Genomic DNA, 26934 nt, shown 5'->3' with positions numbered 1-26934 from the left:
GAGCTCACAGTGCATCACTATGCCCATAGAATTGTGTTGCTAAGAATGAAGCAGAGTTCATCTCACACTGAACCAAGGATCTGCCCAAGCAGGACGCTTATTTGGTTCAGTGGGGATACTTAGTCATTGTTTTGGATCATTTACTTTTGGGTTTGTGAGGGTGTGGGTGGCTAAAGGGGAAGGCAGGGAGGGACAGTAGGGCCAGGAGGGCTGGGAGGGCCAGGAGGGCTGGGAAGGCAGGGAGGGCCAGGAGGGCAGGGAGGCCTGGGAGGGCAGGGAGGGCAGGGAGGGCCAGGAGGGCAGGGAGGGCCGGGAGGGCAGGGAGGGCAGGGAGGACAGGGAGGGAAGGGAGGGCAGGGAGGGCCAGGAGGGCCTGTGGAGCTTTGAGGCTCAACATGTCGGAGGATTTTGAATACAATGCTTTTACAGTTAGAGCCCCTCGGCGGCGGACTCGCTGGTACACCCGCCTGTGGCCTGCCTGCCTGGCTTGTGGGTGCTTGGGTCAGAGAAGGCAGCATTTTCCCCTTAATTTAATTGGTTATGATCCCGTGGGGAGGTTTCAAAGGGCGGCCAGTGTGGGTGATGTTGCTTTAGTAGAGCGATACATGAATGGCAGAAAACATCATGTCAATGAATGCGACCAGAGGGGCAGGTAATGGGGCCTGGGGAGGGGGGAGGGCCAGGGGGCAGAAGGGGCAGAAACTGTAGGGGACAGTCAGGGTATACCAGGGAGAAACATACCTTCCAGATCTGCAGCCTGAGGGAGGGCAGATGTCATGCTTAAGGCTCTTCTTTCATGGAGACCTCTGGGTTTTATACCTGCTTTAGGCTCCTAGGCACCTGAAACCTGCACACCTTGGAAGGGCAGCTCCTAGGCTTTCTTTAAGAGAAGCAAAACAAAGAACTTCAGTTAGTTTACAAATCCCTTTACATTGTCTCTTTTAGAGCACTTTATTGGGGGCTTTAAAGGAATTTAGCTAAGAAAACCACATACATCTTTTTATGTGTACACTTACAATTTTTAGGTTTGAGTGTTTTGCCTGCATGTATTTTCAGTGTACTGCACAAGCATAGGAAGAGGGTGTTGGATCTCCAGGAACTGGAACCATGGACAGTTGTGATCTGCTTTGTGGGTGCTAGGAATCAAACCCAGGTCCTCTGCAGGAAAAACTAGCACTTGTAAATGCCAAGCCATCTCTCCAGCCCTTATGTATATGGTTTTAATGCTGTTATATGCAACACAGAAAATTGTATCATAAAATAAATTTTCACATATTAAGTCAACTCAAAATCAAAGAAACCCACAAAGAATCACCAAGAAATCTTATGTCTGTTTCATGCTTGCTGAGGAATCTCATAAGGAAAATTTCAACTTGAACTATAACTCTATCCCCCGGCCCCTTATATACATGTTGTGTGTGTTTGGGTACATATGTGAAGGCTAGCGGTTGACATTCTCTTTGAAAATTTCTTTTCATCCTATTAAAAAAAATCACATGTGTGTGTTCACTTGTGGCTCACACATGCCCACTAAGTATGTGAAGGTCAGAAGAGAACTATTGACACCTGTGTTCTGCCACCTTGTGGATTCTGGGCATTGAATGTAGGCCATTGGTTCTGCCCGTAGGTGGCCTCACGTGATGAACCACCCTGTGGTTCCTCCACTTCAGCTTTTTAGACAGATTCTCTCACCCAAATCCCCACTGTGTTTGACTGGTAGTCTTGGAGTATACTGATTGACCTAGACTTGCTGGCAAGCATGCTTTGGATATCCTCCTGTATCCACATCTCCAGCACCAGTTTCTCAAGGTGCTGGGGGTTCTGAAGTCGGGGTATCAGGCTTGCAGGGCGAGTGATTTCCCAACTGAGTTGTAACAAACACTGCAGCCCTCTTTCCTTGTCCTTGTTTCTTATTTCTCAATAGATTATAGGCAGGAAACAATGACCCTCAACCGTAGATTCTCCATAAGAAGTTATTTAGTCTATCGTTATTCAGTCTTCCAAATTAGAGCTTCATACAAATAATAGAACAGTAAATTATTGTTTCAAAGTATTTTTGCTTAATAACTGTATTCTTTAAAAACACTGAATTTTCCAGCTGTATTTATCCATTCTGCCAGTCCACTTATTCCCTGCATGTAACTTAGATATCTACTGTACAGCATACAAATCTACTAGCTCTCGAGACCCTCTCATTCTTAAAATATTACATTTGTCCAGTCAGCTTTCCTGACGTTCTATAAATTTAAATATTGAAAACAATGAACGATGCTCAGTTGAATCCCTAGTATTTTTTGTCTTAAAGCTTTTTGAAAATCAAAGCAAGGGAGCTATGATACCATAGGTTATCTCCTTCTGGAATGATTTGCTCAGTTTTTTTTAAAGTTACTTATTTATTTATTTATAAAAATTTCCACTTCCTCTCCTCCTCTCAATACCCTCACACTCCACCCACTCCCTCTCCTCCTCCCTCTCCAGTCCTAAGAGCAGTCAGGTTTTCCTGCCCTGTGGGAAGTTCAAGTTCCTCCCCCAATCCCTCCAGGTCTAGGAAGGTGAGCATCCAAACAGACTAGATGAACACCTGAGAAAAGAAATAAATAAATAAGAAAATTTTAGTTTCTTCTCTTACATCAGAAGGAAATGCACATTGGTGTCTACTATTTACACTTGAGTGTGCCTTTACATAATAATCTGTAATTTCCTAAAATGTCCTCTCAATTTGTAGGAGTCCACTACATTACGCCTCTGCCCATAATCATCCAAACGTGGTAGAGTTGCTATTATCCAACATCTGTATCAATATTAATATGAAGGATGATGAAGGCCGAACACCATTAATTAAGGTAGCTATCGGGAAACACTTTTCGTATAAAATGGATTAGAAATTATCCTTGTTTGTTTTTTGTTGCTGTGATGAAACACTGGCCCAAACCATCTCAGGACAGGAAAGGTTTATTTGGCTTACAGTTCCACATCACAGTCAGTCATGAAGGGAAACCAGGTCAGGAGTTCAATCAGGACCTGAGGCAGGAAATGAAGCAGAGGTCATGGGGGGATGATGCTTTTCCATGGCTTTGTCCAAGACTTGCTCAGATTTCTTATACTACTCTGGACAACCTTCCCAGTCATGCCACCACCCCTAGGAAGCTGTGCCCGCCCATATCAACCTCAATCAAGAAAATACTATACAGGCTTTCCAGAGTCCAGTCTGGTCCAAGCAGTTCTTCAAGTGAGGTTCCTTCTTTCCAGGTGTCTTCAACCTCTTCCACGGTATCAAAACAAGGAAATGAACAAGCAACCTCCCCCACTACAGCAATGGCCAAACAGTGCTAGTGAAATGCTTTAATATCTAGGTGTGATGGCACACCTCTGAAACTCTACCACTTGGAAAATTTTGGTGGGGAGGTTATGAATTTAGGAACGTCTGGGTACTTGAGGACCCTCTCTCAAAAAGAGAGGGATAATATGCATAACCTAAATAATTGGTCTGATCCAAGGGTAACTATTCAATGGAATTGTTGGAATGCTTATTCAAGTTCTTGATTTCAGTATCTCTTTCTTTATACAATACCCACAGGCCACCGAGAGGGACAACATCGAATGCATCTGTATCCTACTCAGGCACGGTGCTGATCCCCACATTGTCGATGACAGCGGACATGCTGCCCTACACCATGCTATTTGCAGGGGAAAAACCACAGTTGTCCGCAAGCTGTTAGAGTATAATGCAGATATTACAGCAAAAACGGGGGTAAGAATCATTCAACTTCATTCACAATGTACTTCCAGCAATGACACTCAGATCACTTTCCACATTCTGAAGCTCAAGCAGTCTCACTGAATCTGTTCAGAGTCAAGCATTTTTTCCTAATCTGTTTTTCATAGTTTTGTAGGTAACTTAAAGGAACTCAGCACAGCACCTTTTGTTTCAGACTTGGGCTTTACTTTAAAATTGAACAAGTAAAGGACTTGGGCCCACACATACTTCACATACACACAAACAATAGAAAAAATAATTTTAAGATAAATGTCTGTAGAAAATACAAATCTGTTGCAATTAAGAAGCTACTGATATGACTTGTCCCTCAGAGATGAGGCTAGAGTGGGAAGGTCACAGGCACACAGGTAAATGTGGAAATTTGATCATTGAAGAAAACATACTGAGAAGACTTTTTCACTTAACTTTTTCAGATTTTATATGTACATAATGAAGGGGCCAAAATGTGATTCTTATCTTAGACAAGGAGCAACTCCATTGTAATTAATGACCTAAGCCTGAATCCAGGAAGTTCCCCAGTCAATTCCCCAGTTCCCCAATTGGCTAAACAGTTCCAAACCTGGCCTTACAAGGCTGGGAGACCAGAGTTGCAGGCTCTGGCTGCTCCTGACCATAGTGACACAAAATTTCCACAGTGGATGAAACTGTTACTAGTTCTGTCCAATCAACATGCCCCCCATGTTACTGCTCCCTGACTGCCCAATTATTAAAAAGATACTTAGAATTCCCCATGTCCTCCTTCAAAGGGACTGCAAGTCTTTGTCCCTGGTCCTCATTAACATTTTATATGGGTGATGGACTGTTGCATGCTGGCTATTTCTGAAGAATAAGCACTCTTTGAGTTTACATACCATTTGAGTCTGAGGTCTTCCTCCAGCATTTTTTGGACCACTGCAACAGGAAATGATGTTTGGTTTGGGAGAAAATTTTTAGTTTCGGGAAAATAGTTTTGAAATACAGATTGAGAAACTGCTCCAGAGATGCCACTTGAGTTCACTCATTCAACAGATGCACACCAAATCTACCGCCATGTTTTAGGATTGGGGCAATGGAGGCACATCTCCATGGAGCTAAGAAACTTGGAACTAGCAAGCGTTTGTGGGAAGTTCTGGAAAAAGTGGTGTTCATGGGCATTGTTGGACAGGGAAAAATGTTTCCTTTTCAAAGGAAAGGGAAGTCCTGTGTGTGTGAATCTGCAGCAAGGACTGAAGGAAAATCTATCCTTTTGTGACTCATTTTCTTTACAAAATCTATGATACATTTTTCAGTTGAGAAGCATGTCAGTTTATAAAATGAAAATTTTCCTTTGCAGTATGGATTGACTCCTTACAGGCTTGCAATAAATGAAAATCAGCCTGAAATGGCGGAGTTCCTGATTCAGAATGGTGCGGATGCACATGAGGAGCTTGCGCCAAATAGGTACCATTTCTTTTTTACAATCTTAGTGCCATTTTTGAGGGTGTCATTGCTTAAGTAATGAACACTAAAATGGTAGAGGGAATATGGCTTCAACTCATAAGCACCTATTGAGAAAGACTAGCTCACAGGGAGTGTGAGCTGGAAAAGAGACTGTTCCAACATAAACAAAGGAACAGTGTGTATCAGGGCTCAGAGTCCCATTTAAAAACAAGTTGTCGTTTCTAATCTGACTTGATCGGCAATTTTCTACTTGTTAAGGCAACTTCACATTAGTGTTGTTTACTTTGAAACGTCTCAACTTTATTTTCAACACTGGAATGTATAATTTTATTATTTCTTATTCTCTTCCTTAGATATTTTATTCTTAAATATGTTCAACTTAAATATTTTTTTCAAATATTTCTTTGATCACTCAATCTGCTTTAAGTGAATTTTGAATAAGCAAATAGATTCCATTATCCATCGATTAGATGATATTACCAGATGCTATTATTTTTTCCGGTGTCCTGTCTGAAATATCTTGACAATGTGTTGGTCAGATGTGAATCTGTGCACCCAAACTCTTGAAACAGTTAATCTGGATAAGGACACTTGTCCAAAATGAGTACAAAGAACAAAGACTCCATTGAGAAAATACCTCCATACTATCTGGTTGTAAGGCATTTTCTTAATTAGTGATTGATGGATGTGGACCCAACACATCATGGGAAGTGCTGTTCCAGGGCTCATGGTCCTGAGTCTATAAGAAAGCAGAATGAGCAATCCAGTAAGCAGCTCCCTTCCATGGCCTCTGTAAGCTCCTGCCTCCAGCTTCCTTCCCTGTTTGAGTTCCTGCCCTGACTCCCTTTAATGATGAACTATGATGTGGACATATAAGCCAAATGAATTCTTTGGTCCCAAGTTCATTTTGGTCATGGTGTTTTATCATAGAAATAGCAGCTCTAAATGGGACACTTGGTATTTAAGTTGAGTTCAGCATTAAAAATCAAATGATTACCTTTTTTGTTCATGTGTGTAAGTTTAAAGTCAGATGAATTAAAAAGTAAAGTCTGTGTGTTGTGTATTTTTTATTGAAAATACACTTTTGCATACCATATATTCTAAACATGGTTTAGCATCCCTCATCTTCATGTACTTGTTTTTGTGTCCCGTCCAAAATACAGTACAACACTGTGTGATGGCTTTGCCTTCCATCTTATTTGAGGCATGTTTTCTATTTTTTTTATTTATTAAAAATTTCCCCCTCTTCCCCGCCTCCCCCCCCGCTCTCCTCCTCCCCCTCCCTCTTTAGTCTTAAGTGCAGTCCGATTTCCCTGCCCTGTGGGAAGTCTAAGGTCCTTCCCCATCCATACAGGTCTTTAAAGGTGAACAGCCAAATAAACCAGGCTCCCACAGAGCTAGACCATGCGGCAGAATTAAATCCCAATGCTATTGTGTTTTCTATTTTTATTTGGCACTTGGCCACTTACTCCAGGTGAGCAGGCTGGGAAGCCTCTTTGGTATTTTACTACCTCCACTTCCTTTGTACTATAAAAGTGCTGGGATTATAGATACATTACACAGTGTCTGAGTTTTTGTTGAATTCCAGGTATTCAAATTCTGGGCTACTGTGACAATTATGTATATCCACTGAGCCATCTATCTGGCTCTAAAATACTCAATTTTTAAAAGAAGACTTTGAGCCTAAATTAAAGAAGTGGTTATAAGTGTATTGCTATTAATTATGGAACTAAGGCTTCTGAGTGCAGAGCACTTTCAATTAAACCTCTAATCCAGTTACAGGGCCTGTGTTTCTCTCTAATAAGAACCATTTGAGGTCATTTATTCTTCCTTTAATACAAGATAAACAGAAATTTGTAAAGCTGGTACTTTTGAAGCAAATAGAGAAAGTATGCTTGTGTCTTTGACATGGAATAACACAGTTTTAGGAATTCATGACTAGGAACATGTCTCAGGAATAAAGTACTTATCACACAAACCCAAGACTTCAGTGATCAACTCCTCAGAACACAGAAAGGGCCTCATGTGCCTGTGTGCATCTTTAATCTCAGGGAACCTCGAGGGCCATGGGAGATGGAGACAGGAGGCTGTCCGGAAAGTTATACTTTAGTCTTCCTTTTACAGCTGTTAACAACAAGAAACTCTGCCTCAAAACTGAGTTAGGAGGTAAGAACTGACAGTCAAAAATGTCCATTGACCTAAAAAACATGCACTAGGATCAACAGACACAAATGCATACACACATGTGAACAGGGACGCATATCAAATATGAAGATGAAAAAGTTACATTTAGATTGTTGATCTAATAAGACTGGGGATCATTATCTGCTCAAAAGACATTGAAAATAGTGGTCAAGGTTGAAGGTTTTCCTACAGTTTGCTGGAGATCACTTCAGCAGCGGTGCTATTTTGGACAAGGTTCACACCGCAGGTGGAAAGTCCCATGACAAGCTCCAAGACCGTGATGACAGCCAAAGCATGTAAAAGGAACGGTGAAAGCAGAAACTAGGAGAATAAAGCTGTTGGTCCAGAGTATACTGGCAATAGGCCCCGAAGTCCAGCAGTCTTAGCTGTGACCTGGGAAGAATATAGTTGACAAAAGAATGTTGCTTTCCTTGAGTTTTGAAGCTGGTCGTGAGTTCCAAAGACTCGGGATTACACAAAAAGTCACTAAATAAAGAAACAGCCAGGCGGTGGTTTCAGCATTCACACATGAGTGAACTGTTAAAACAATTTGAAGGTATCACAACTGTCATGGCTTCTGAGAATGCAGGCAGAAGGATGCTTAGAAGCAAAAAAAAAAAATTTCATATACTGACCATTGAGAGCATAGTACTCAACAGAATGCCTCCAAAGAGTTCTGACAGAGTTAGGACTGTGGGGCCATAGGGACATGCAGGCAGATGAATGGAACAGGAGCACTGACTCCACGAGCATATAATGCAAGGTTACTGCAGCATTCAAAGCAAATCGTATGGAAAAAGCACTGCTATCATTCATGTGTGTGTGTGTGTGTGTGTGTGTTTTATTTTTTTATTTTTTTATTATTATTTATGATTTTATTGTGATAAAGTATCAGAAAATATTAAATACCAACATTAATATTTACTTTCACAAGTCTGAAATAATCAATTAATTCAGAAATGAGCAATTATATCCAGATAAACAATATATACATGAGGAGCTATGTCCAATCTTTGAATGTTTGTTATTTTATTGATGGGTCTCTAATGCCTTATAATTTGAACCTTATTCTTAACGGGCTTTTCTTTTTGTCTTAATCTATCAAATAAAATTGTTTTTCCTGGAAGAAACTAAAGAAGAACTATTCAGGAGTCTCATTACCTGGTCATAATCTCAAAAAGAGGTCACTAAATTCAACATTGGGAATTCATTTAAATCTCTCTCCCCACTGTGTGTGTGTGTGTGTGTGTGTGTGAGAGAGAGAGAGAGAGAGACAGAGAGAGAGAGAGAGAGAGAGAGAGAGAGAGAGAGAGAGAGAGAGAGGGAGGGAGGGAGAGAGAGAGAGAGAGAGAGAGAGAGAGAGAGAGAGAGAGAGAGCATGTGTGCGGTTGCTTGTGGGATAATATGCAACCATGAAAATAGCAAGGGACAACTTTGAATGTCAATCCTTTCCTCTCTCACTTTTAGTATAAGCTCTTGCCTGGACATATATGGCCTACAACTTCTGGATATTTTCCTGTATGTACCCTATGTTGCCATATGCACAGTAGAATTTCAGATGAGTGCGATTCTTTGAACTTCTCTGGGGATCTGAGCTCCCATGCTCATGAATGTGTTGAAAACATATTGTTCACTAAGCTCTCTCCCCAATCCAGACATTAGGGTGGTTTAAATTTTTATGATTTTAATGAAAATGGCTTATATTAATTTATAAATATGAATTTCAGATACTATAAATCATTATATTTTGAATTGTCTTAGAACTTATTTCAAAGCACTCATAATTGAAGCCACTGTCCTTTTCTCTTACCTGAGTTGCTAATATGATGTGATACATGATATTTGTTTTCAGAACACTCTTGAAAGTTTCTTGAGTAACCAAAATACACTTTACTTGTCTTTTTGTGTTCATATTTTTTTTCTTTTTTTTCCGTTAGACTTGTTTATGCAAGTATCTGAAAACACTCTTCTACTTCCTCCCCTCCTCCCAATACCCTCCCGCTCCCCCCACTCCCTCTCCTCCTCCCTCTCCATTCCCAAGAGCAGTCAGGGTTTCCTGCCCTGTGGGAAATCCAAGTTCCTCCCCCCTCCCTCCAGGTCCAGGAAGGTGAGCATCCAAACAGGCCAGGATTCCAAAAAGCCAGTCCATGTAGACGAAACAAGACCCAGTGCCATTGTCAATGGCTTCTCAGTCTTCATTTGGACTTTGGGGGCTCAGTCAGCCCCCATGTCAGCCACATTCAGAGAATCCGGATTGATCACATGCTCATTCAGTCCAAGTCCAGCTGGCCTTGGTGAGCTCTCATTCGATCAGTCCCCTCGTATCAATGGGTGAACGCACCCTTCGCGGTCCTGACTTCCAGTGCTCCAATGTGGGTCTCCGTCTATATCCATCCATCATCGGATGAAGGCCCCCTCTGAATTTGCTTTCCTTGCTCACGATCTCCCTCCCTCTGTTTCTCATTTGGACCTAGGGAGTTAAGTCCAGTGTTCCAATATGTGTCTCTGTCTCTATCTCCATCCATCGCCATATGAAGGTTCTGTGGTGACATGCAAAATATTCATCAGTATGGTTATGGGCCAAGGCCAGTTCAGGCACCCTCTCCTCTGCTACCCAGAGTACCATCTGGGGACCTCTCTTTGGGCCTGGGAACCCCTCCAGAATCAAGTCTCTTGCAAACCCTAAAATGACTCCCTTAGTTGAAATATAAACTTCCCTGCTCCCATAACCATCCTTCCTCCCTCCCCCCTCCCATTCCCCCAAGCCATCCTCAATCCTCCCCCTCTCCCCTCTCCCTAACCATCTCCCCTTACTTCCACCCCCCCACCCCCATGCAGCCAATTTTGCCTGGCAATCTTGCCTACTTCTAATATCCAGGAGGATAACTATATGATTTTCTTCAGATTCACCTTCTTATTTAGCTTCTCTGGGATCACGAATTATAGACTCAAAGACCTTTAACTATGCCTAGAATCCACTTATGAGTGAGTACATACCATATTCTTCCTTTTGGGTCTGGGTTACCTCACTCAGTAAAGCATTTTCTATTTCCATCCATTTGCATGCAAAATTCAAGATGTCATTGTTTTTACCACTGAGTAAAACTCTAATGTGTATATGTTCCACACCTTCTTTAACCATTCTTCTATTGAGGGGCACCTAGGTTGTTTCCAGGTTCTGGCTATTACAAATAGTGCAGCTATGAACATAGTTGAACAAATACTTTTGTAGTATGATAGGGCATCTCTTGGGTATATTCCCAAGAGTGGAATTGCTGGGTCCTGAACGAGGTTGACTCCCAGTTTCCTGAGAAACCGCCACACTGATTTCCACAGTGGCTGCACAGGATTGCATTCCCACCAGCAATGGATGAGTGTTCCCCTCACTCCACATCCTCTCCAGCATAGGCTATCATTGGTGGTTTTGACTTTACCTATTCTGACAGGTGTAAGATGGTATCTCAAAGTGGTTTTGATTTGCATTTCCCTGATCGCTAAGGAGGTTGAACATGTCCTTAAGTGTCTTCTGGCCATTCGAAGTTCATCTGTTGTGAATTCTCTTTTCAGTTCAGTACCCCCATTTTTTAATTGGGTTAATTATAGTTTTATTGTCTAGTTTCTTGAGTTCTTTGTATATTTTGGAGATCAGACCTCTGTCTAATGAGGGGTTTGTGAAGATTTTCTCCCAGTCAGAAGGTAGCCTTTTTGTCTTACTGACAGTGTCCTTTGCTTTACAGAAGCTTCTCAGTTTCAGTAGGTCCCATTTATTCATTGTTTCTCTTTTTGTCTGTGCTACTGGGGTTATACTTAGGAAGTGGCCTCCTGTGCCTATATCTTGTAGACTACTTCCCACTTTCTCTTCTATCAGGTTCAAAGTGGACAGATTAATGTTGATGTCTTTAATCCATTTGGACTTGATTTTTGTGCATGGTGATAGATATGGATCTACTTTAATTCTTCTACAGGTTGACATCCAGTTATACCAGCATCATTTGTTAAAGATGCTTTCCTTCTTCCCTTGTATACTTTTAGCTCCCTTGTCGAAAATTAGGTGTTCATAGGTTTGTGGGTTAATATCCGGGTCTTCTATTTGATTCCATAGGTCTACTTCTCTGTTTTTATGCCAATACCAAGCTGTTTTCAATACTGTAGCTCTGTAATAGAGTTTGAAGTCAGGGATGGTAAAGCCTCCTGAAGTTCCTTTATTGTATAAGATTGTTTTGGCTATCCTGGGTTTTTTTGTTTTGCCATATAAACTTGATTATTGTTCTGTCAAGGTCTGTGAAGAAGTTTGATGGGATTTTAATGGGGATTGCATTGAATCTATAGATTGCTTTTGGTAAAATTGCCATTTTTACTATGTTGATTCTCCCAATCCAAAAGCAGGGGAGGTCTTTCCATTTTCTGATATCCTCCTCAATTTCTTTCTTCAAAGACTTAAAGTTCTTGTCAAATGGATCTTTCACGTCGTTGGTGAGAGTTACTTCCAGATACTTTATGCTATTTGTGGCTATCGTGAATGGTGATGTTTCTTTGATTTCCCTCTCTGCCTCTTTATCCTTTCTGTATAGGAGGGCAACTGATTTTTTGGAGTTGATCTTGTATCCTGCCATGTTACTAAAGGTGTTTATCAGCTGTAGGAGTTCTTTGGTAGAGTTTTTGGGGTCGCTTATGTACACTATCATATCGTCAGCAAATAACGAAAGTTTAACTTCATCCTTTCCAATTCGAATCCCCTTGATCTCCTTATGTTGTCTTATTGCTATTGCTAGAACTTCAAGCACTATATTGAAGAGGTATGGAGAGAGTGGACAGCCTTGTCGTGTTCCTGATTTTAGTGGAAAGGCTTTGAGTTTCTCTCCATTCAATTTGATGTTAGCTGTCAGCATGCTGTATATTGCTTTTATTATATTTAGGTATGATCCTTGTATCCCCAGTCTCTCCAACACCTTTATCATAAATGGGTGTTGAATTTTATCAAATGCTTTTTCAGCATCTAATGAAATGATCATATGGTTTTTTTCTTTCAGTTTATTTATATGATGGATTACATTGATAGATTTGTGTATGTTGAACCAGCCCTGCATCTCGGGAATGAAGCCTACTTGATCATAATGGATAATTTTTCTAATGTTTTCTTGGATTTGGTTTGCCAGTATTTTATTGAGAATTTTCGCGTTGATGTTCATGAGTGAGATTGGCCTGTAATTCTCTTTCTTGGTTGTGTCTTTGTGTGGTTTTGGTATCAGGGTAACTGTAGCTTCATAAAAGGAGTTTGGCAATGACTCTTCTGTTTCTATATTGTGGAATACATTAAGGAGTATAGGTATTAGCTCTTTTTAGAAGTTCTGGTAGAATTCTGCATTGAAACCATCTGTTCCTGGACTTTTTTTGGTAGGGAGATTTTTGATAACAGCTTCTAATTCTTCACGACTAACAGGTCTATTTAGATTGTTCACCTGTTCTTGGTTCAACTTTGGTATATGGTACTTATCTAAAAAAATGTCCATTTCTTTTACATTTTCCAACTTTGTGGCATATAAATTTTTGTAGTAAGAGCTAATGATTCTCTGAATTTCCTCTGTGTCTGTTGTTATGTCCCCCTTTTCATTTCTGATCTTATTAATTTGCATGTTCTCTCTCTGCCATTTGATTAGCTTGGATAGGCGTTTGTCAATCTTGTTGATTTTCTCCAAGAACCAGCTTTTTGTTTCATTGATTCTTTGGATTGTTTTCTGTGTTTTTATTTTGTTGATTTCAGCCCTCAGTTTGATTATTTCCAGTCTTCTACTCCTCCTGGGTGAATCAGCTTCTTTTTTTCTAGAACTTTCTAGTATGCTGTTAAGTCTCCAATGTGTGCTTTCTCCATTTTCTTTAATTGGGCACTTAGTGCTATGAACTTTCCTCTTAGCACTGCTTTCATAATGTCCCATAGGTTTGAGTATGTTGTGTCATTATTTTCATTAAATTCAAGGAAGACTTTAATTTCTTTCTTTATTTCTTCCTTGACCCAGGGGTGATTTAATAGTTGACAGTTCAACTTCCATGAGTTTGTTGGCTTCCTGGGGGTAGCATTGTTGTTGAATTCTAACTTTAATCCATGATGATCTGAGAAGACACAGGTGGTTACTAATATTTTTTTGTATCTGTGGAAGTTTGCTTTGTTACCAAGTATGTGGTCAATTTTTGAGAAGGTTCCATAGGCTGCAGAGAAGAAGGTATATTCTTTCCTATTTGGGTGGAATGTTCTATAGATATCTGTTAAGTCCATTTGATTCAAAACCTCCAATAATTCTCTTATTTCTCTGTTGGGTTTCTGTCTGATTGTTCTGTCCATTGGTGAGAGAGGTGGGTTGAAGTCTCCTACTATTAGTGTGTGTGGTTTGATGACTGCCTTGAGTTCTAGAAGTGTTTCTTTTACATAAGTGGGTGCCTTTATATTAGGGGCATAGATATTCAGGATTGAGACTTCCTCCTGATGAATTTTTCCTGTTATGAGTATGAAATGTCCATCTCTATCTCTTCTGATAGATTTTAGTTTGAAGTCAATTTTGTTAGATATTAGAATGGCCACACCTGCTTGTTTCTTAGGTCTGTTTGCTTGGAAAATCTTTTCCCAGCCCTTTACTCTGAGTAGATGTCTGTCTTTGTGGCTGAGGTGTTTTTCTTGTAAACAGCAGAATGTTGGATCCTGTTTTCGTATCCAATCTCTAAGTCTGTGCCTTTTTATAGGTGAATTTAGTCCATTGATATTAAGTGATATTAATGACCAGTGGTTGCTGACTCCGGTTATTTTTGGGGGGAGTAGTAGAGTGTATGTTTTTCCCTTCTTTGAGTTTTGCTTGTGAAGGGTTGCTAGATGTCTGAGTTATTTAGGCGGTGTTGGGAATGTTGGATTCCTTGGGTTGTGATCTGCCTTCTAATACTTTCTGTAAGGCTGGATTTGTAGCTACTTATTGTTTAAATTTGTTTTTATCCTGGAATATTTTGTTTTCTCCATTGATAGTGAACGATAGCTTGGCTGGGTATAGTAGTCTGGGCTTGTATCCATGGTCCCTTAGTTTCTGCAGTATCTCTATCCAGGACCTTCTGGCTTTCATGGTTTCCATAGAGAAGTCCGGTGTAAGTCTGATAGGTTTACCTTTATATGTTACTTGACCTTTTTCTTTTGCAGCTCTTAATATCTTTCTTTAATCTGAATGCTTTGTGTTTTGATTATTATATGGCAAGGGGATTTTTTTTTTGATCCAGTCTATTTGGTGTTCTGTATGCTTCTTGAACCTTTATAGGGATATCGTTCTTTAGGTTGGGGAAGTTTTCTTCTATAATTTTGTTGAATATATTTTCTGGACCTTTGATCTGCAATTCTTCTCCTTCTTCTACCCAAATTATTCTTAGGTTTGGTTTTTTTTATTGTGTCCCACATTTCCTGAATGTTTTGTGATGAGAATTTGTTTTATTTGCTGTTCTCTTTGGTCAGAGCGTTTAATTTCTTTATGGTGTCTTCCGAGTCTGAGATTCTTTCTTCTATCTCTTGTATTCTGTTGGTTATGCTTGTTTCTGAAGTCTCTGTTCGTTTACCTAGATTTTCCATAGCCAGCTGGCCCTCAGTTTGTGATTTCTTCATTGACTCCATTTCATTTTTCAAGTCTTGAACTGTTTCCATTACCTGTTTTATTGTTTTTTCTTGGTTTCCCAGAATTTCATTTACGGATTACTCATTTCTTCAATCTTTTTGGTATATTTCTCTTCCATTTCTTTACTCATTTCCTCAATTTTTTTGTTATACCTGTCTTCCATTTCTTTATACCAGATTTTCACCTCCTTTTTAAGTTCCTCTATTATTTTCATAAAGATCCGCTTAGAGTCGATTTTTTCTATTTCTTCTGTAGTAGAGTGTTCAATTCTTCTAGTTTCATGATCCCTGGATTCTGGAGATGTCATGTTGCCTTTCAGGTTGTTGGAGGAATTTTTTCATTGGCGCCTGACCATCTCTTCCTCACTGGATGATACTCCTCAGCACTGCAGCAGGTATATCTGGTATTTCCAGGACCCAGGAGACAAAAGGGCAGCAGCAGTGGGGGCAGGGAGGGGTCCTGTGGAGCACCAAAGACCCTGCCACAGAAGCTGAGGGGGGAGGGGCTGTGCTCTCTTCGGGGACAGACCACCCAGGTGAGCACCCACTCACCTCTCTGGATAGAACTTCTCAGCACTGCAGCAGGGATATCTCTCTGTGTGTGTTTTAATCAAGAGCTGAATTTTCACTGTTTCTTCTCCATGAGGAAAGGTGGAAGGACAGCAGTTATTAATCATCACCAACTGTTGAAGAATGAATTTAGAGTTATTAGGCCGGGCCTTGTTGCCCATGCCTTTAATCCCAGAACTTGGAAGGCAGTAAACACAGAAATCTCTTTGATTTCAAGACCAACATGATGCATATAGTGTGTTTAAAGTCAGCTGGACGCTTAATGAGATCCTGTTTCAAAAAATTATTTGTATGTATCTAATGTAAGCTATATTAGGGACTCAAAAATAAAAAATTAGAAAACATGCTAAGTGTTTTTATATGAATAGTTAAATGATGATCACTTTTAAACATATGTCACAGTGGAGAAACAGCTGCAGTAGAATCTGAACAAACCAAGAAACAGTGTGCTAACATCAACAAAGGTAAGAATGACTTCAACTGCTCCTACCTTCCCTAAAGAAAATAAGGAAGAGTAAAGATTTTAGATCCCCTAAAGGAGTTATGGAAATCAAGTATAAATGCAGGTCTCTGGTTTTCAAATATTCTGAAAAGTCAGAATTAATTAAGAAACTATTTCAAATAATTTTCAATTGTGAAAGTATATTGTCAAAACTCTGCTTATTTTACATTCATGCTGATATCTGTACTGCCTTTGAATAAAGAAGAAATCAACTTCACGCAGCATGTGTCCTACATAGTCACATTGCAGCAAATAGGATAATTAGAAATACATATTCTTCTTTAGTTTTATGACAAAAGCCTTGTATTTTGTACTGCATACCAATACACAGGTAAGTGTCACTAGAATGTAATTATGTCACAAACAAACCTCAGTAATCAATAACTTTCATTAAATAATTTTTCTACCTTATGATATAATTAAAATCTTCTGACCTCTTTAATGTCTGTGCAGTTTCTCAATTTGGACAGTTTTGTCCTACTGTATAATTGTTTTCTTTAGAAATCTCCCATTTTAGGGTGAAAGCTTTGTTCTTTTGTTCTACATTCTGTGAATGTATTGTTTTTATGAAGATTTATCAATTCTAACATGTTTTCCTTTTCCCTTCCTTCCTTCCTTCCATTATTTCTTTTTTCCTTCCTTCCTTCCTTCCTCATTGCTTCCTTCCTTCCGTCCTTTCTTCTCTTCTATCCTTCTTTTTTTGTTTTGTTTTGTTTTCTGAAGTGCTAGACATTGAACACAAGGTTTTGGGAGCATTCTACACAAGCACCCTACCCGTTATCTCTGCCTTTAGTACTTTTCTCTTTAGTTTTTCTTAAATCGAACACGGTAGGTGTGTGTATCATTTCCATGCTGCAAAGCATGATTCAGAAATAAAAATTGGAACAAAAAGCAGAGTGAAGAAAATGACATCATTCTGTATTTCAAAGAATTAGCTGCCTCTCCATTGAGTCTGGAGAACCTTTGTGGCAGTGGAGGGAACACCACGTAGTATTTACTTTCAGCAACTGTCATCACGGTGTCTTTTATATCTAACTTGGCAGTGGCAACCACACTAGGTAGTGAATCCAAAACCCTCTTCCCACAAGAGTAAGATGAAGAGAATCAATATGATTGTAATGGGGACAGCTTTGTGTCACTTTATTATGAAGTTATTTATTCATGGTGTTTGTGGTGGTGAGAACTGACTGAGGCCTCCTGCATAATAAGCATAGGCTTTCCTACTGAGCCACAATCCCAGTCCACTAGTTAGTGGCCCTACTGACCTTCCTGAGTCACCATAGTTGGTGAGTGAAAGCTTTGCGGAGTGTAGTAGTCTGGGCTTGCATCCATGGTTTCTTAGTGTCTGCAGCACATCTATCCAGGACCTTCTGGCTTTCATGGTTTCCATTGAGAAGTCAGGCGTAATTCTGATAGGTTTACCTTTATATGTTACTTGACCATTTTCCTTAGCACCTTTTAATATTCTTTCATTATTCTTATGTTTTTTGTTTTGATTATTATAGGGCTAGGGGATGTTATTCTTTTGATCCAGTCTATTTGGTGTTCTGTAAGCTTCTTGAACATCATAGGGATATCCTTCTTTAGGTTGGAAAAGTTTCCTTCGATAATGTTGTTGAATATGTTTTTTGTGCCTTTGAGCTGAAGTTCTTCTTCTTCTACCCCTATTATTCTTAGTTTTGGCCTTTTCATGGTGGCCCAGATTTCCTGAATGTTTTGTGTTAAGAATTTGTTGGATTTAATGTTTTCTTTGACCAAAGAGTCTATTTTCTTTATAGTATGTCCAGTGCCTGAGATTCTTTCTTCTATCTCTTGTATTCTGTTGGTTATACTTGTCTCTGTAGTTCCTGTTCATTTACCCAGATTTTCCATATCCAGGATTCTTTTGGTTTGTGTTTTCTTTATTACCTCTATTTCAGTCTACAAGTCTTAAACTGTTTCTTTCACTTGTTTGTTTTTTTCATGGGTAGTTTTGGGTTTCTTTGTGGGATTTATTAATTTCTTCCAACTTTGTTTGTCTTCTCTTCAATTTCTTTAAGGGAGTTTTTCACCTCCTCTGTAAAGGTATACATCATTTTCATAAAGTTACATTCAAAGTCATTTTCTTCTACTTCTGGGTTAGGATGATCAAGTCTACCTTTTGTGTGTCCACTGGATTCTGGTGTTACCATGTTTTTTAGGATGTTGGAGGAATTCTTGTATAGGTACCTACTCATCTCTTTTTTCCCCATCTCTTCCTTCAAATGGGGCCAGCAGTGTCTTGGCATGTTGGTACAATCCTTGCTGTGGCTGTCTCTTAGGTCTCCTCAGTATTGGAGCAAGCTGTGTTTCAGAGTTCCACAGAGCTCACAGGCTCTTAGGTCCCCTCAGTATTGGAACAAGCTGTGTTTCAGGGTTCCACGGAGCTTGCAGGTGAACAGGAACCACCTTGGATTTTCTTTGTGATGAAGAGGGTTGATGGAGGTCTCCCACATGCTAAGCCACATTGCAACCCATTTGTTGGTGGGACCAACACTCTGCTTCAGCCATAGGCAATGCCAACGAAGTTAAATTACAGTTTATATACTGTGAATAAAACAAACAAGAATTTGCTTTATTCCTTTTCAGAGGGCGGGCTTTTAGCATGCAGTGGGAGCTTCATGCCTTGTCTGTGGGAACTCCAATGTTTCCTGGAAGGGACTACTACCATGAAGTTGCTGCTTGGTTCCCGCGTTTCTTCCATGCTTCTCACCCCAGAGATCGAGTTTAGGGTGCTTAACTACTGCAGGAGGCTTTCCAATAGCTCTTACCACGGCAGGTGATAGGTACTGGTGCTGAACTTCTTTGCACTGCCCATGAGTGAGGGACCAGAAGCTAGAACTGAGGGGCTTCTGCAGCTTCCTCAGAAGCACTTGAGGAGTGTGCACACAGTGCCTTCTCTCTCTGTAGCCTTGTCACCCTGGCATCTGGAGATTCTTTGCCCTTGGTCTACCTGTGTTTGTTAAGTTTTGCTATGCTGCAAAGAACGATCCTCATAGACTTAGTTTCCTTGTGTCTGGAATTTTTATCTTCAATGGAATAAGTTCAACTCAAACCTTAGAGAGACTCTTTTCACTTCCATGCAAGATGAGTATGCTCACTTACAATTCTCCTAACAGCACTTTTCCAGAGACAAAATCAACAGCAGCAACACTGTGCTACCATGTTAACACTTCAGCTTGTGATATTGATTCTGGTTAAGATGTCAGTTTCTCTGTTTGATAATGCTAATGCTCATGATCATAGATGTTTTGTACACCAATTTATTATTAGTATTGACTTTTGAGAAAATTGTCTCTGTATTTGAACCTTACATGAGGTGTAAATTAAGAGTTATCCTTGTATTTTTTGTCTATAAATCAGTATTTACTTTAAAGGCTACAAAGATTCAAAGTATATGTAGTAATGAAGTATTAGCCTCAGCATTCAATGCTCTTTTTTCTACAGTTGCTTATAACATATTTTGTGTTTCTGCTCTGTAGTTAATGGAGGAAATAAAGACCAGCTTTCACTCGGGTAAGAATGTCTGGATTTTAAATACAATGAGTATGTAGAGACTATAAAGTTCAGAAGCTGGCACCATGTTTTCCTCTGTATAAGACAATTTTAGCTTTTTGATTAGTTGCTAATCAAAGCTGAATTATGCCTCAGATACAGCATGAAATGCTGTTAAGACTCCCTGTCTGTGGAGGTGATTCATCGGGTAAAGTGCTGGCTGTGCATATGGGAAAATGGGAGAAGGAAGCCCAGGGTTCACATGAGGCCTGTTGGTCTTGTGCACTTCTAGAATCCTGGGGAGCTTATGGTGAGATTGCAGGTGGAGACAGAGCATCTCTCACATTGTCTGGATGGCTTGCCTGGATTGCTAGCCTGGGGCTTGCATTCATGAATGAGATTCAGTCATATAACTATGGCCAAGGGTAAGGGTCGACACCCAAGTCTGTACTCCAATTACCACACCTACACACTGGCATGTATGTATCTGAAATCACACATACTTACAAATACACTGCACATAACATATCATGTACATGTATATATATTAGTTTTTAGGCAATTAATCCTGTTAACTAGTATGTTTAAGGCAAGTTGCTGGGAAGAGTGTGGGCAAAATGGCAAGGTTCAAAACTCTCCCAGACTTTGCTGAGATGATCATCTCAGAATGGCCTTATAGACATGCTTCTGTTCAGCAGGTTTATTTCCCTCTTAATGAGTTCCACCTCTGTGGTGAATCCCAAGGTAGGTGAAAGTTAGAAAAACAAAGTGTTTGGTCCAGAGTTTGCCAATCAGAAACCCTGAAATTTGGAGCTTTTAGCTGTAGTTCAGATGAAGCAGAGCTGAGGGGACAATGTTGCTCTCCAGTGTCCTATAAATTGACTTAGAAATACCCTTGACTATAAAGAGTTTCGACATATGCATGTGGACATACTATCAAAACATAACTTCAAGGCACCAAAATATGGTGACTTTTGAGACTGATGGCAACTTAGTGCTTAGACATAGAGTACATTTCATGTTTTCCCAAAGCAAACAACTCCTTGGGAGAGTGAAATGAAATGAAATGCCTTATTTTTTTTTTATTACAGAAAACAGGCCATGGTGCTTTAGGTTTAGGGGAACAAATGAAATGGGAGCATTCAGTGCTCATAACAATCAGTTACTGCAACCATCAGAACAAGTGTTTGCAAAACCCGCCATTCCCCCACTCTTATGTGTTTGGGTGTGTGTGTGTGTGTGTGTGTGTGTGTGTGTGTGTTTTGCATGTGTGTGTGTGTGTGCCTGTTGCATGCTTTGCATATTTCTCTGTGCAAACATGAAGGAAAGAGGAGGACATTGGTGTCTTGTATCATTCTCTAACTTATACACTTGACATAAGATCTCTGACTGACCCTGGCGCTGGTCTGGCAGCCAACAAGCCCAAATGGTACCCTGTCTCTTCCATCCACAGTACTGGGGTTACATGCATGTGTCCATGCCCAGTTTTTTATGTGGATGCTGAGGATTCAAACTCAGGTTGATCTGTGTTGGCAGCAAACATTCTTATTGACTGAGCCATCTCCCAAACCACTGGCTTTTTACATTTTTATTTTTAAATAGAACTATGAGTGAGTCTTCACCGAATGTTACATAGATTGAGACAAGTTGAAACTGCAAAAGCAAAAACTTTTTAAAACGGGGTCAACATTGAATTACATAAATGCAAAAATGTTACTAAGTACACAGATAATAAATCTTTCAACAGAGATGCTCTAAGGACCAAACTCACCCCTCACTGCATGTTTTTATTCTAAAGGCTCTCTGGAAAGGCTCATGTTCCATCATCTTCAACAGAGGACAAGACCAGTACCTCTGGTATTAAGGTAAAATTCTCCATTGTGAAATTTGTTTTCTTATGAATTTTGTTAAAATGCAGCAGTAGTCTACCTATCACAGTTTTATATGGAAATTTGGTCAGAGAAAAGTGTTTGGTATCAGTGAGCCATCCTTCCTATAAATTCCAGTGAGCAGTAAGTCCTTGCAGATAGCAATGACCCAATAAGAGAATGAACTGGAAACACAGAAAGTGGAAGATTGCATGCAGTTCTCATGTAATAGAAGGTGCCTTGTGCTTGACCAAGGACGGTTTGCAGAAATAAATACACATTACACTGATTTTGAAAACAACTATGGTAATACATCTGAATACATTTTAAAGAGTCCAGTTATTGAATTTAATGAAAATGAATGCATGACATACCCAATTCTTTCGGATACTTTGAAAGCAGTACTAAGAGAAAAATTCATAGCACTAAATGCCTACATAAAGAACCTGGAGAAATCTCACATTAGCATCTTAACGGCATACCTGAAAGCTCTAGAACAAAAACAGGAAACTCACCCAGGAGGAGTGGACCCCAGGAAATAATCAATTTGAGGACTAAAATCAATAAAATAGAAACAAAGTAAATGAAACAAAGTGTCACTGGAACAAAGAAATGCTTTTTTTGAGAAAATCAGCAAGATAGACAAACCCTTGTTCAAACCAATCAAAAGAAAGAGAGACAAAATCCAAATTAACAAAATCAGAAATGAAAAGGGAGACCTAACATCAGACACTGAGGAAATCCAGAGAATTATCAAGTCTTACTTCAAAAATATGTATTCAAGAAAAATGGAAAATGTAAAGGAAATGACAATTTTCTTTTGTGTTTTAAACCCCTCAGAAGGTATAAAGCAAGCAGAAGAGCTAGCTCTGTAGACCCTGCTTACACCAATTGCCAGTTTCCATTACAAATGGCTGACAACTAGCTAATTACCTTGAACCATCTAAGTTCAACATTAGGAGAGACAGGGGCAGACTTGACATAATTATTACGCTTAATGAAACCATTAGTACCTAATTTTAATTTTGTCAGAACCAAACTCAAATGTTCTTTCTTTTAAGCCTAATCCAATTTGGTTTCTAAATTAATATTAGCTATTATGTATGATCAAAGTGAGTAATTGGTCAAGGGAGGTCTTAGTGGGGAGACAGATCTCAAGTGATTTTAATAAACAGACATTCAGTTGCCAGACATCTTCCAAGATTTCAGTGAAAAAAATCATTAGCATATAAATTGACATGATTAATACAAATGGAAATTTTAGACTAATGTAGAAATTTTAGGCTGATATAGAAAGTAAATGGTAATGTGACGAGTGTGGTGACCACGGAGTGTTGCCCTTGGTATTAAGGGAGCAACATCTTGGATATGCCAGGGACTAGAATACAAACCACAATATCACTAACAGAAGTGAGATCTTAGCATATTCTTGAGGCAAATAAAGCAAAAGGGCAGTTGTTTCTATCCTTCAAAGATGTGACTGAAATAAAAGCAGACATCACTTTTATGATGTTAGATTTGCATAAAACCATATTAACACATGAGTTTTCCAGAACCCATTACCTGGTGATTGCAGTGTAATGAGTATAAAATCACCACCTGATCTAGATAATGTCAGTTCCTCATGCTAACAGAATGCTAAGTAGAAATCTTCATGAAGAGCTACAGTCAGACACTCTGATAAATGACACAGGCCCCAAAGGCACAAAGATGATACTTAGCTTAGGAGAAAGAAAAAGCTCACATCACAATGAGTTTTTCTCTATTTTCTTTCTGAACTGATAAAAATCAATCTCTACCTCTATCTCCATTTCTTTCTCCCCTTTCTCTCTCTCTCTCTCTCTCTCTCTCTCTCTCTCACACACACACACACACACACACACACACACTACTTTGCATTACAAAGCTAGAACACACACACAGACACAGAGAGAATCATACACACACACATGCCAGCAGTTCAGAGCCCTTACATTGAAATCCTATTGATCTGAGTTCCATCCCAGAGAAAACAACAAACAACAAGTGTCTCACATATGTAATCCCAACATCCCTAAATCCAGATTGGAGGCTGAGAGATTAGAACAGCTTTGAAACCTACAAACCAGCCAGACTGGAATGCACAGAGGCTCAGAAACATTGAGAGACCCTGTCTCACCCAGTGAAAGCAGAGAACCACCTCCTGAAGGTTATCTTCTGCCCTTCACACACACACACACACACACACACACACACACACACACACACACACTAGCATAGCACAAACTGGCATATTAAATCAAGCACATAAGCACACACATACACTCAGATAATAAACAGTGTCGATCTATCCATTGGTGCTCCTGTTGTGTGACTAGCATATAAGGAAAATATTTTCAGGGTCTTCTCAGTCATCTTCAGAGTTTCTGTTTTCCATGTGGCATGTATCCTGGAAAACTATACTTGTACCATGTGGCCCTTTCATTCCCTTTTTATAACTGGCTTAAGCATACTTAGTTAATGATGGAGCAATGAGAGAAACATACGGCATGTGAAAATGTGTCTAAGGCTCACAGATATCTCAAGCTTTGATGTGTTCAAGTTCATCATTCTCAAGGAAACCAATGAACTGAACATTTTTACATGGTGCACTGAGCAGTTTGGACATACATGTAGGATGTGTACTTCCTCATCTGTTTTCCTTTGACAAATGATGCTTCTTAAGCTATTTTGTTTAATCATCTCCATGTTACACTGTTTGATGATGTTGGGTAAGCCTTGGAACGTTTGAGTTTTTCACACAAGTAGAACAAAGTCTCCTCAAACCTGGTACAGAAATGTAAACATAGACTGCTAAGTTAGGAATCTCCCTGAGATGTCATGAACGATTACAAGGTAGCATCATTATTTGTAATTGAAATAAAAGTTGGTGAGGCTCCCCTTCTGACAAACAGCATCAAATGCATTTTCAAAACTGGCACTTCCTAAATGTATCTGATTAAATCAGGTGGTGTTCCATGTATCCTATCTAAGCAAACATTATGGATTGTCTCAACTCTTTTGGCATAATCCACTGCTAAATACCCCTTCAGCCTTCAGGGTATGGATCCTTCAGGCTCTGTCCATGTCATTGGATGATGGTTATATTATTTTCTATTGCTGTAATAAAACACCATGCCCAAAGCAACATCTAGAAGGAAGGGTTTATTCAGAGTGTGGCACATGGTTCCAATGGGATACATACAGTTTCTTCACCACCATGATTCAGGCCGGCAGGCATGGTGCTGTAGCAGCAGCTGAGAGTTACATTTAGCTCTATACAAGAAACCGAGAGCTCACTAGAAATAGCACCAGTCTTCTGAAACCCAAGACCACACAACTACTCCAACAAGGCCACACCTCCTAACCTTCCTCCCAAATAGTTCCACTACCTGGAAACCAACATTCAAATATATGAGCCTATGAGTCTGTTCTTCTTCAAGCTACCATAGAGATGCTGGAACAGGCCATTACGTTCATCAGCCATATATAAAAAACAGTCCTAGCTAAGGAGTAAGAATTTGGATGGCATCTCCCAGAACCCTTACTTCAGCTCCATTGTTCCCATCTGCTGTGGGTAGTGGCACACTTTATTCCTGCATTTCAGAAGTCGCCCTCTCTATTCTATTATCCTGGGAACCTAATGGGCAATTGTGAAAGGCCATGGGGAGAGCATTAGTGTGGTGCAGAAGAGAGAGATTCTTTTTGTTTCCAAAGTCCTGGATTGTCACATTATCTTAATCTGGATGGAATGTAAAATCCTTGTCCTAAAGACAGGAGAGGACACATTGTGTCTTTTTATTCATCTTCCCAGTATAGAGAGGTAGCAAAGAACAGTAGAAAAGAAGGCATAAAGCTGAGCAGATCCCCTTTCAAGATTCTCAAACTCTGGGCCTTTGACTAAAACAGAATGGAAGCTAAAGTTTCAGGATATCAGCAGTTATAGTGATAAAATTAGCCTGAGCAAACAAACATTTGGGTACTATAAATCAAGACCCTGACATTAACAGATAAGATCTAAAATGAATAAAAATAAGTAAAATTTTCAATGAAATCTAACATCTCCAAATTTCCTTAAAGGTTGACAAAAAGAAAGAAGAAGGTTTCCTTCCTCCAGTTTATGAGCATGACATCATGCCCCAGCCTCCTGCCAATGCTCACTCAACATCAACATCTCATGCTACTGACAGAGGTGACAATCTTCAGGCATCTGAGGAAATTACTGTTCACAGCACCACTGTGGATCACACACGTTCCTTAGTTACTTACACTGGGCATGCAAGGGGGAGAACACATGCTGACCCTGCACTTGCTCCTGGTAGCCACAGTGGTGACACCATGGACCCTGTGCAACATTCTGACCCTGTTCTTGATACCTGCTTAGAAGAGAACAGTGTCTTAGCTGAGAACTGATCAGGAATCTGCTCTTCTTTGTATCCCAGGCGACGCGTTGGACCCTCCTCAGAACTCAAATATGTGGATTTTTAATGCAAATCCCACTGACTCCCCCTGTTATGTAATAATTACTCACCCCGTGGTATTTTCAAGTGGGGCAGCGACCACATCATTGCTGTTCCTCATGTCATCAATATTGTTGCTGAAATTTGTGGCTTCGGTGATAACGTGGGTATTGAACCTTATTTAGCAATCCTGCACAGTTAAAGTTACAAGGAGATTAACAAGGTAAGTTAGACCATAACAATGGCTTAAAATAGATAAATATTTCTGTGCTCAAAATCCAATTCTCTTTGGCTCTAATATGTATGATAAATACATTTCATACTTTGTATCGGACTCTTTAGATATTACCTAAAAGTACAAAAAATGATTATCTTTTCCAGTCATATTGAAAATGCATCACATAAAATTAACAAAATCAGTTTAGTCCAACCAAACTGATCAAGTAAAGTTGGTAAGCTCACAGTTGTCTCCCATGCTGAAATGAGGAAATGTTTTTTACTCTTAATGTGGAACTTGTATTTTCTGAATATCTAAGCTGGGAAATGTAACTGTTAGATATTAGTTTCTATTTTTCTGTGTCCATACACTATGACTTATGTGGACAGCATCGTTTTGTAAAGAAACACCCCAAAAGAAACAACCTCTGAGAATAAAATCAATGAAACAAGACTCCACCTTCTCACCATTCTCAATACAATGATATTCATTGTGACATGACACTACATAGGATTCTACTGGTGATGCCTCTGTTACTGCTTATCCTGACGATGCCACCCATGATGTTCTTGATCCTACTGATCATTCTTGTTTTTCTTTTTAGTTTCCACTGAAGCACCTATGAGGAGCTACTGGTATCTACTGATAGTCTGTCAGAAATATTTTATAAAATTTATAAATTTTAATGTTTAGTTTTTTTGAAAATTGAATTATATATATATATATCTCACTTTGTAATAGCATTTTATTAAAATCTATTATGAAAATA

At 39.6% G+C, this 26934-nt stretch overlaps 1 protein-coding gene across 2 annotated transcripts; it reads left to right on the top strand.

The window, feature by feature from the left end:
• Positions 1-368: 368 nt before the first annotated feature.
• On the top strand, positions 369-26934 carry LOC148120151 (uncharacterized). Of its 2 annotated transcripts, XM_087912017.1 has the most exons (11): positions 369-652; positions 2726-2843; positions 3578-3751; positions 5091-5197; positions 15338-15412; positions 15990-16051; positions 19590-19623; positions 21401-21467; positions 25569-25680; positions 25931-26171; positions 26770-26934. In XM_087912017.1, the coding sequence occupies exons 1-10, from the start codon at positions 396-398 to the stop codon at positions 26131-26133; spliced, it is 1209 nt and encodes a 402-aa protein (XP_087768143.1). In that variant the 5' UTR covers positions 369-395; the 3' UTR covers positions 26134-26171; positions 26770-26934. The 2 variants fall into 2 exon arrangements, with proteins under 2 accessions (XP_087768143.1, XP_087768142.1); XM_087912016.1 differs by lacking the exon at positions 26770-26934 and having other exon boundaries at positions 25569-26054.

Source organism: Myodes glareolus, chromosome 12, assembly GCF_982192425.1.
Source record: "Myodes glareolus chromosome 12, mMyoGla1.1, whole genome shotgun sequence".
Taxonomy (NCBI): domain Eukaryota; kingdom Metazoa; phylum Chordata; class Mammalia; order Rodentia; family Cricetidae; genus Myodes; species Myodes glareolus.
Note: the sequence above shows the minus strand (reverse complement) of the source record. Positions and strands in the feature narration are given on the sequence as shown.

What these genes read in the sequence shown, in the direction of transcription:
- LOC148120151 (XM_087912016.1), top strand. Translation starts at nt 396, where the DNA reads ATGTCGGAGGATTTTGAATACAATGCTTTTACAGTTAGAGCCCCTCGG. An exon ending in GAATGCGACCAGAGGGGCAG is followed by an intron (nt 653 to 2,725) that starts GTAATGGGGCCT and finishes CTCAATTTGTAG; the next exon opens with GAGTCCACTACATTACGCCT. An exon ending in ACTCCTCAGCACTGCAGCAG is followed by an intron (nt 15,413 to 15,989) that starts GTATATCTGGTA and finishes CATATGTCACAG; the next exon opens with TGGAGAAACAGCTGCAGTAG.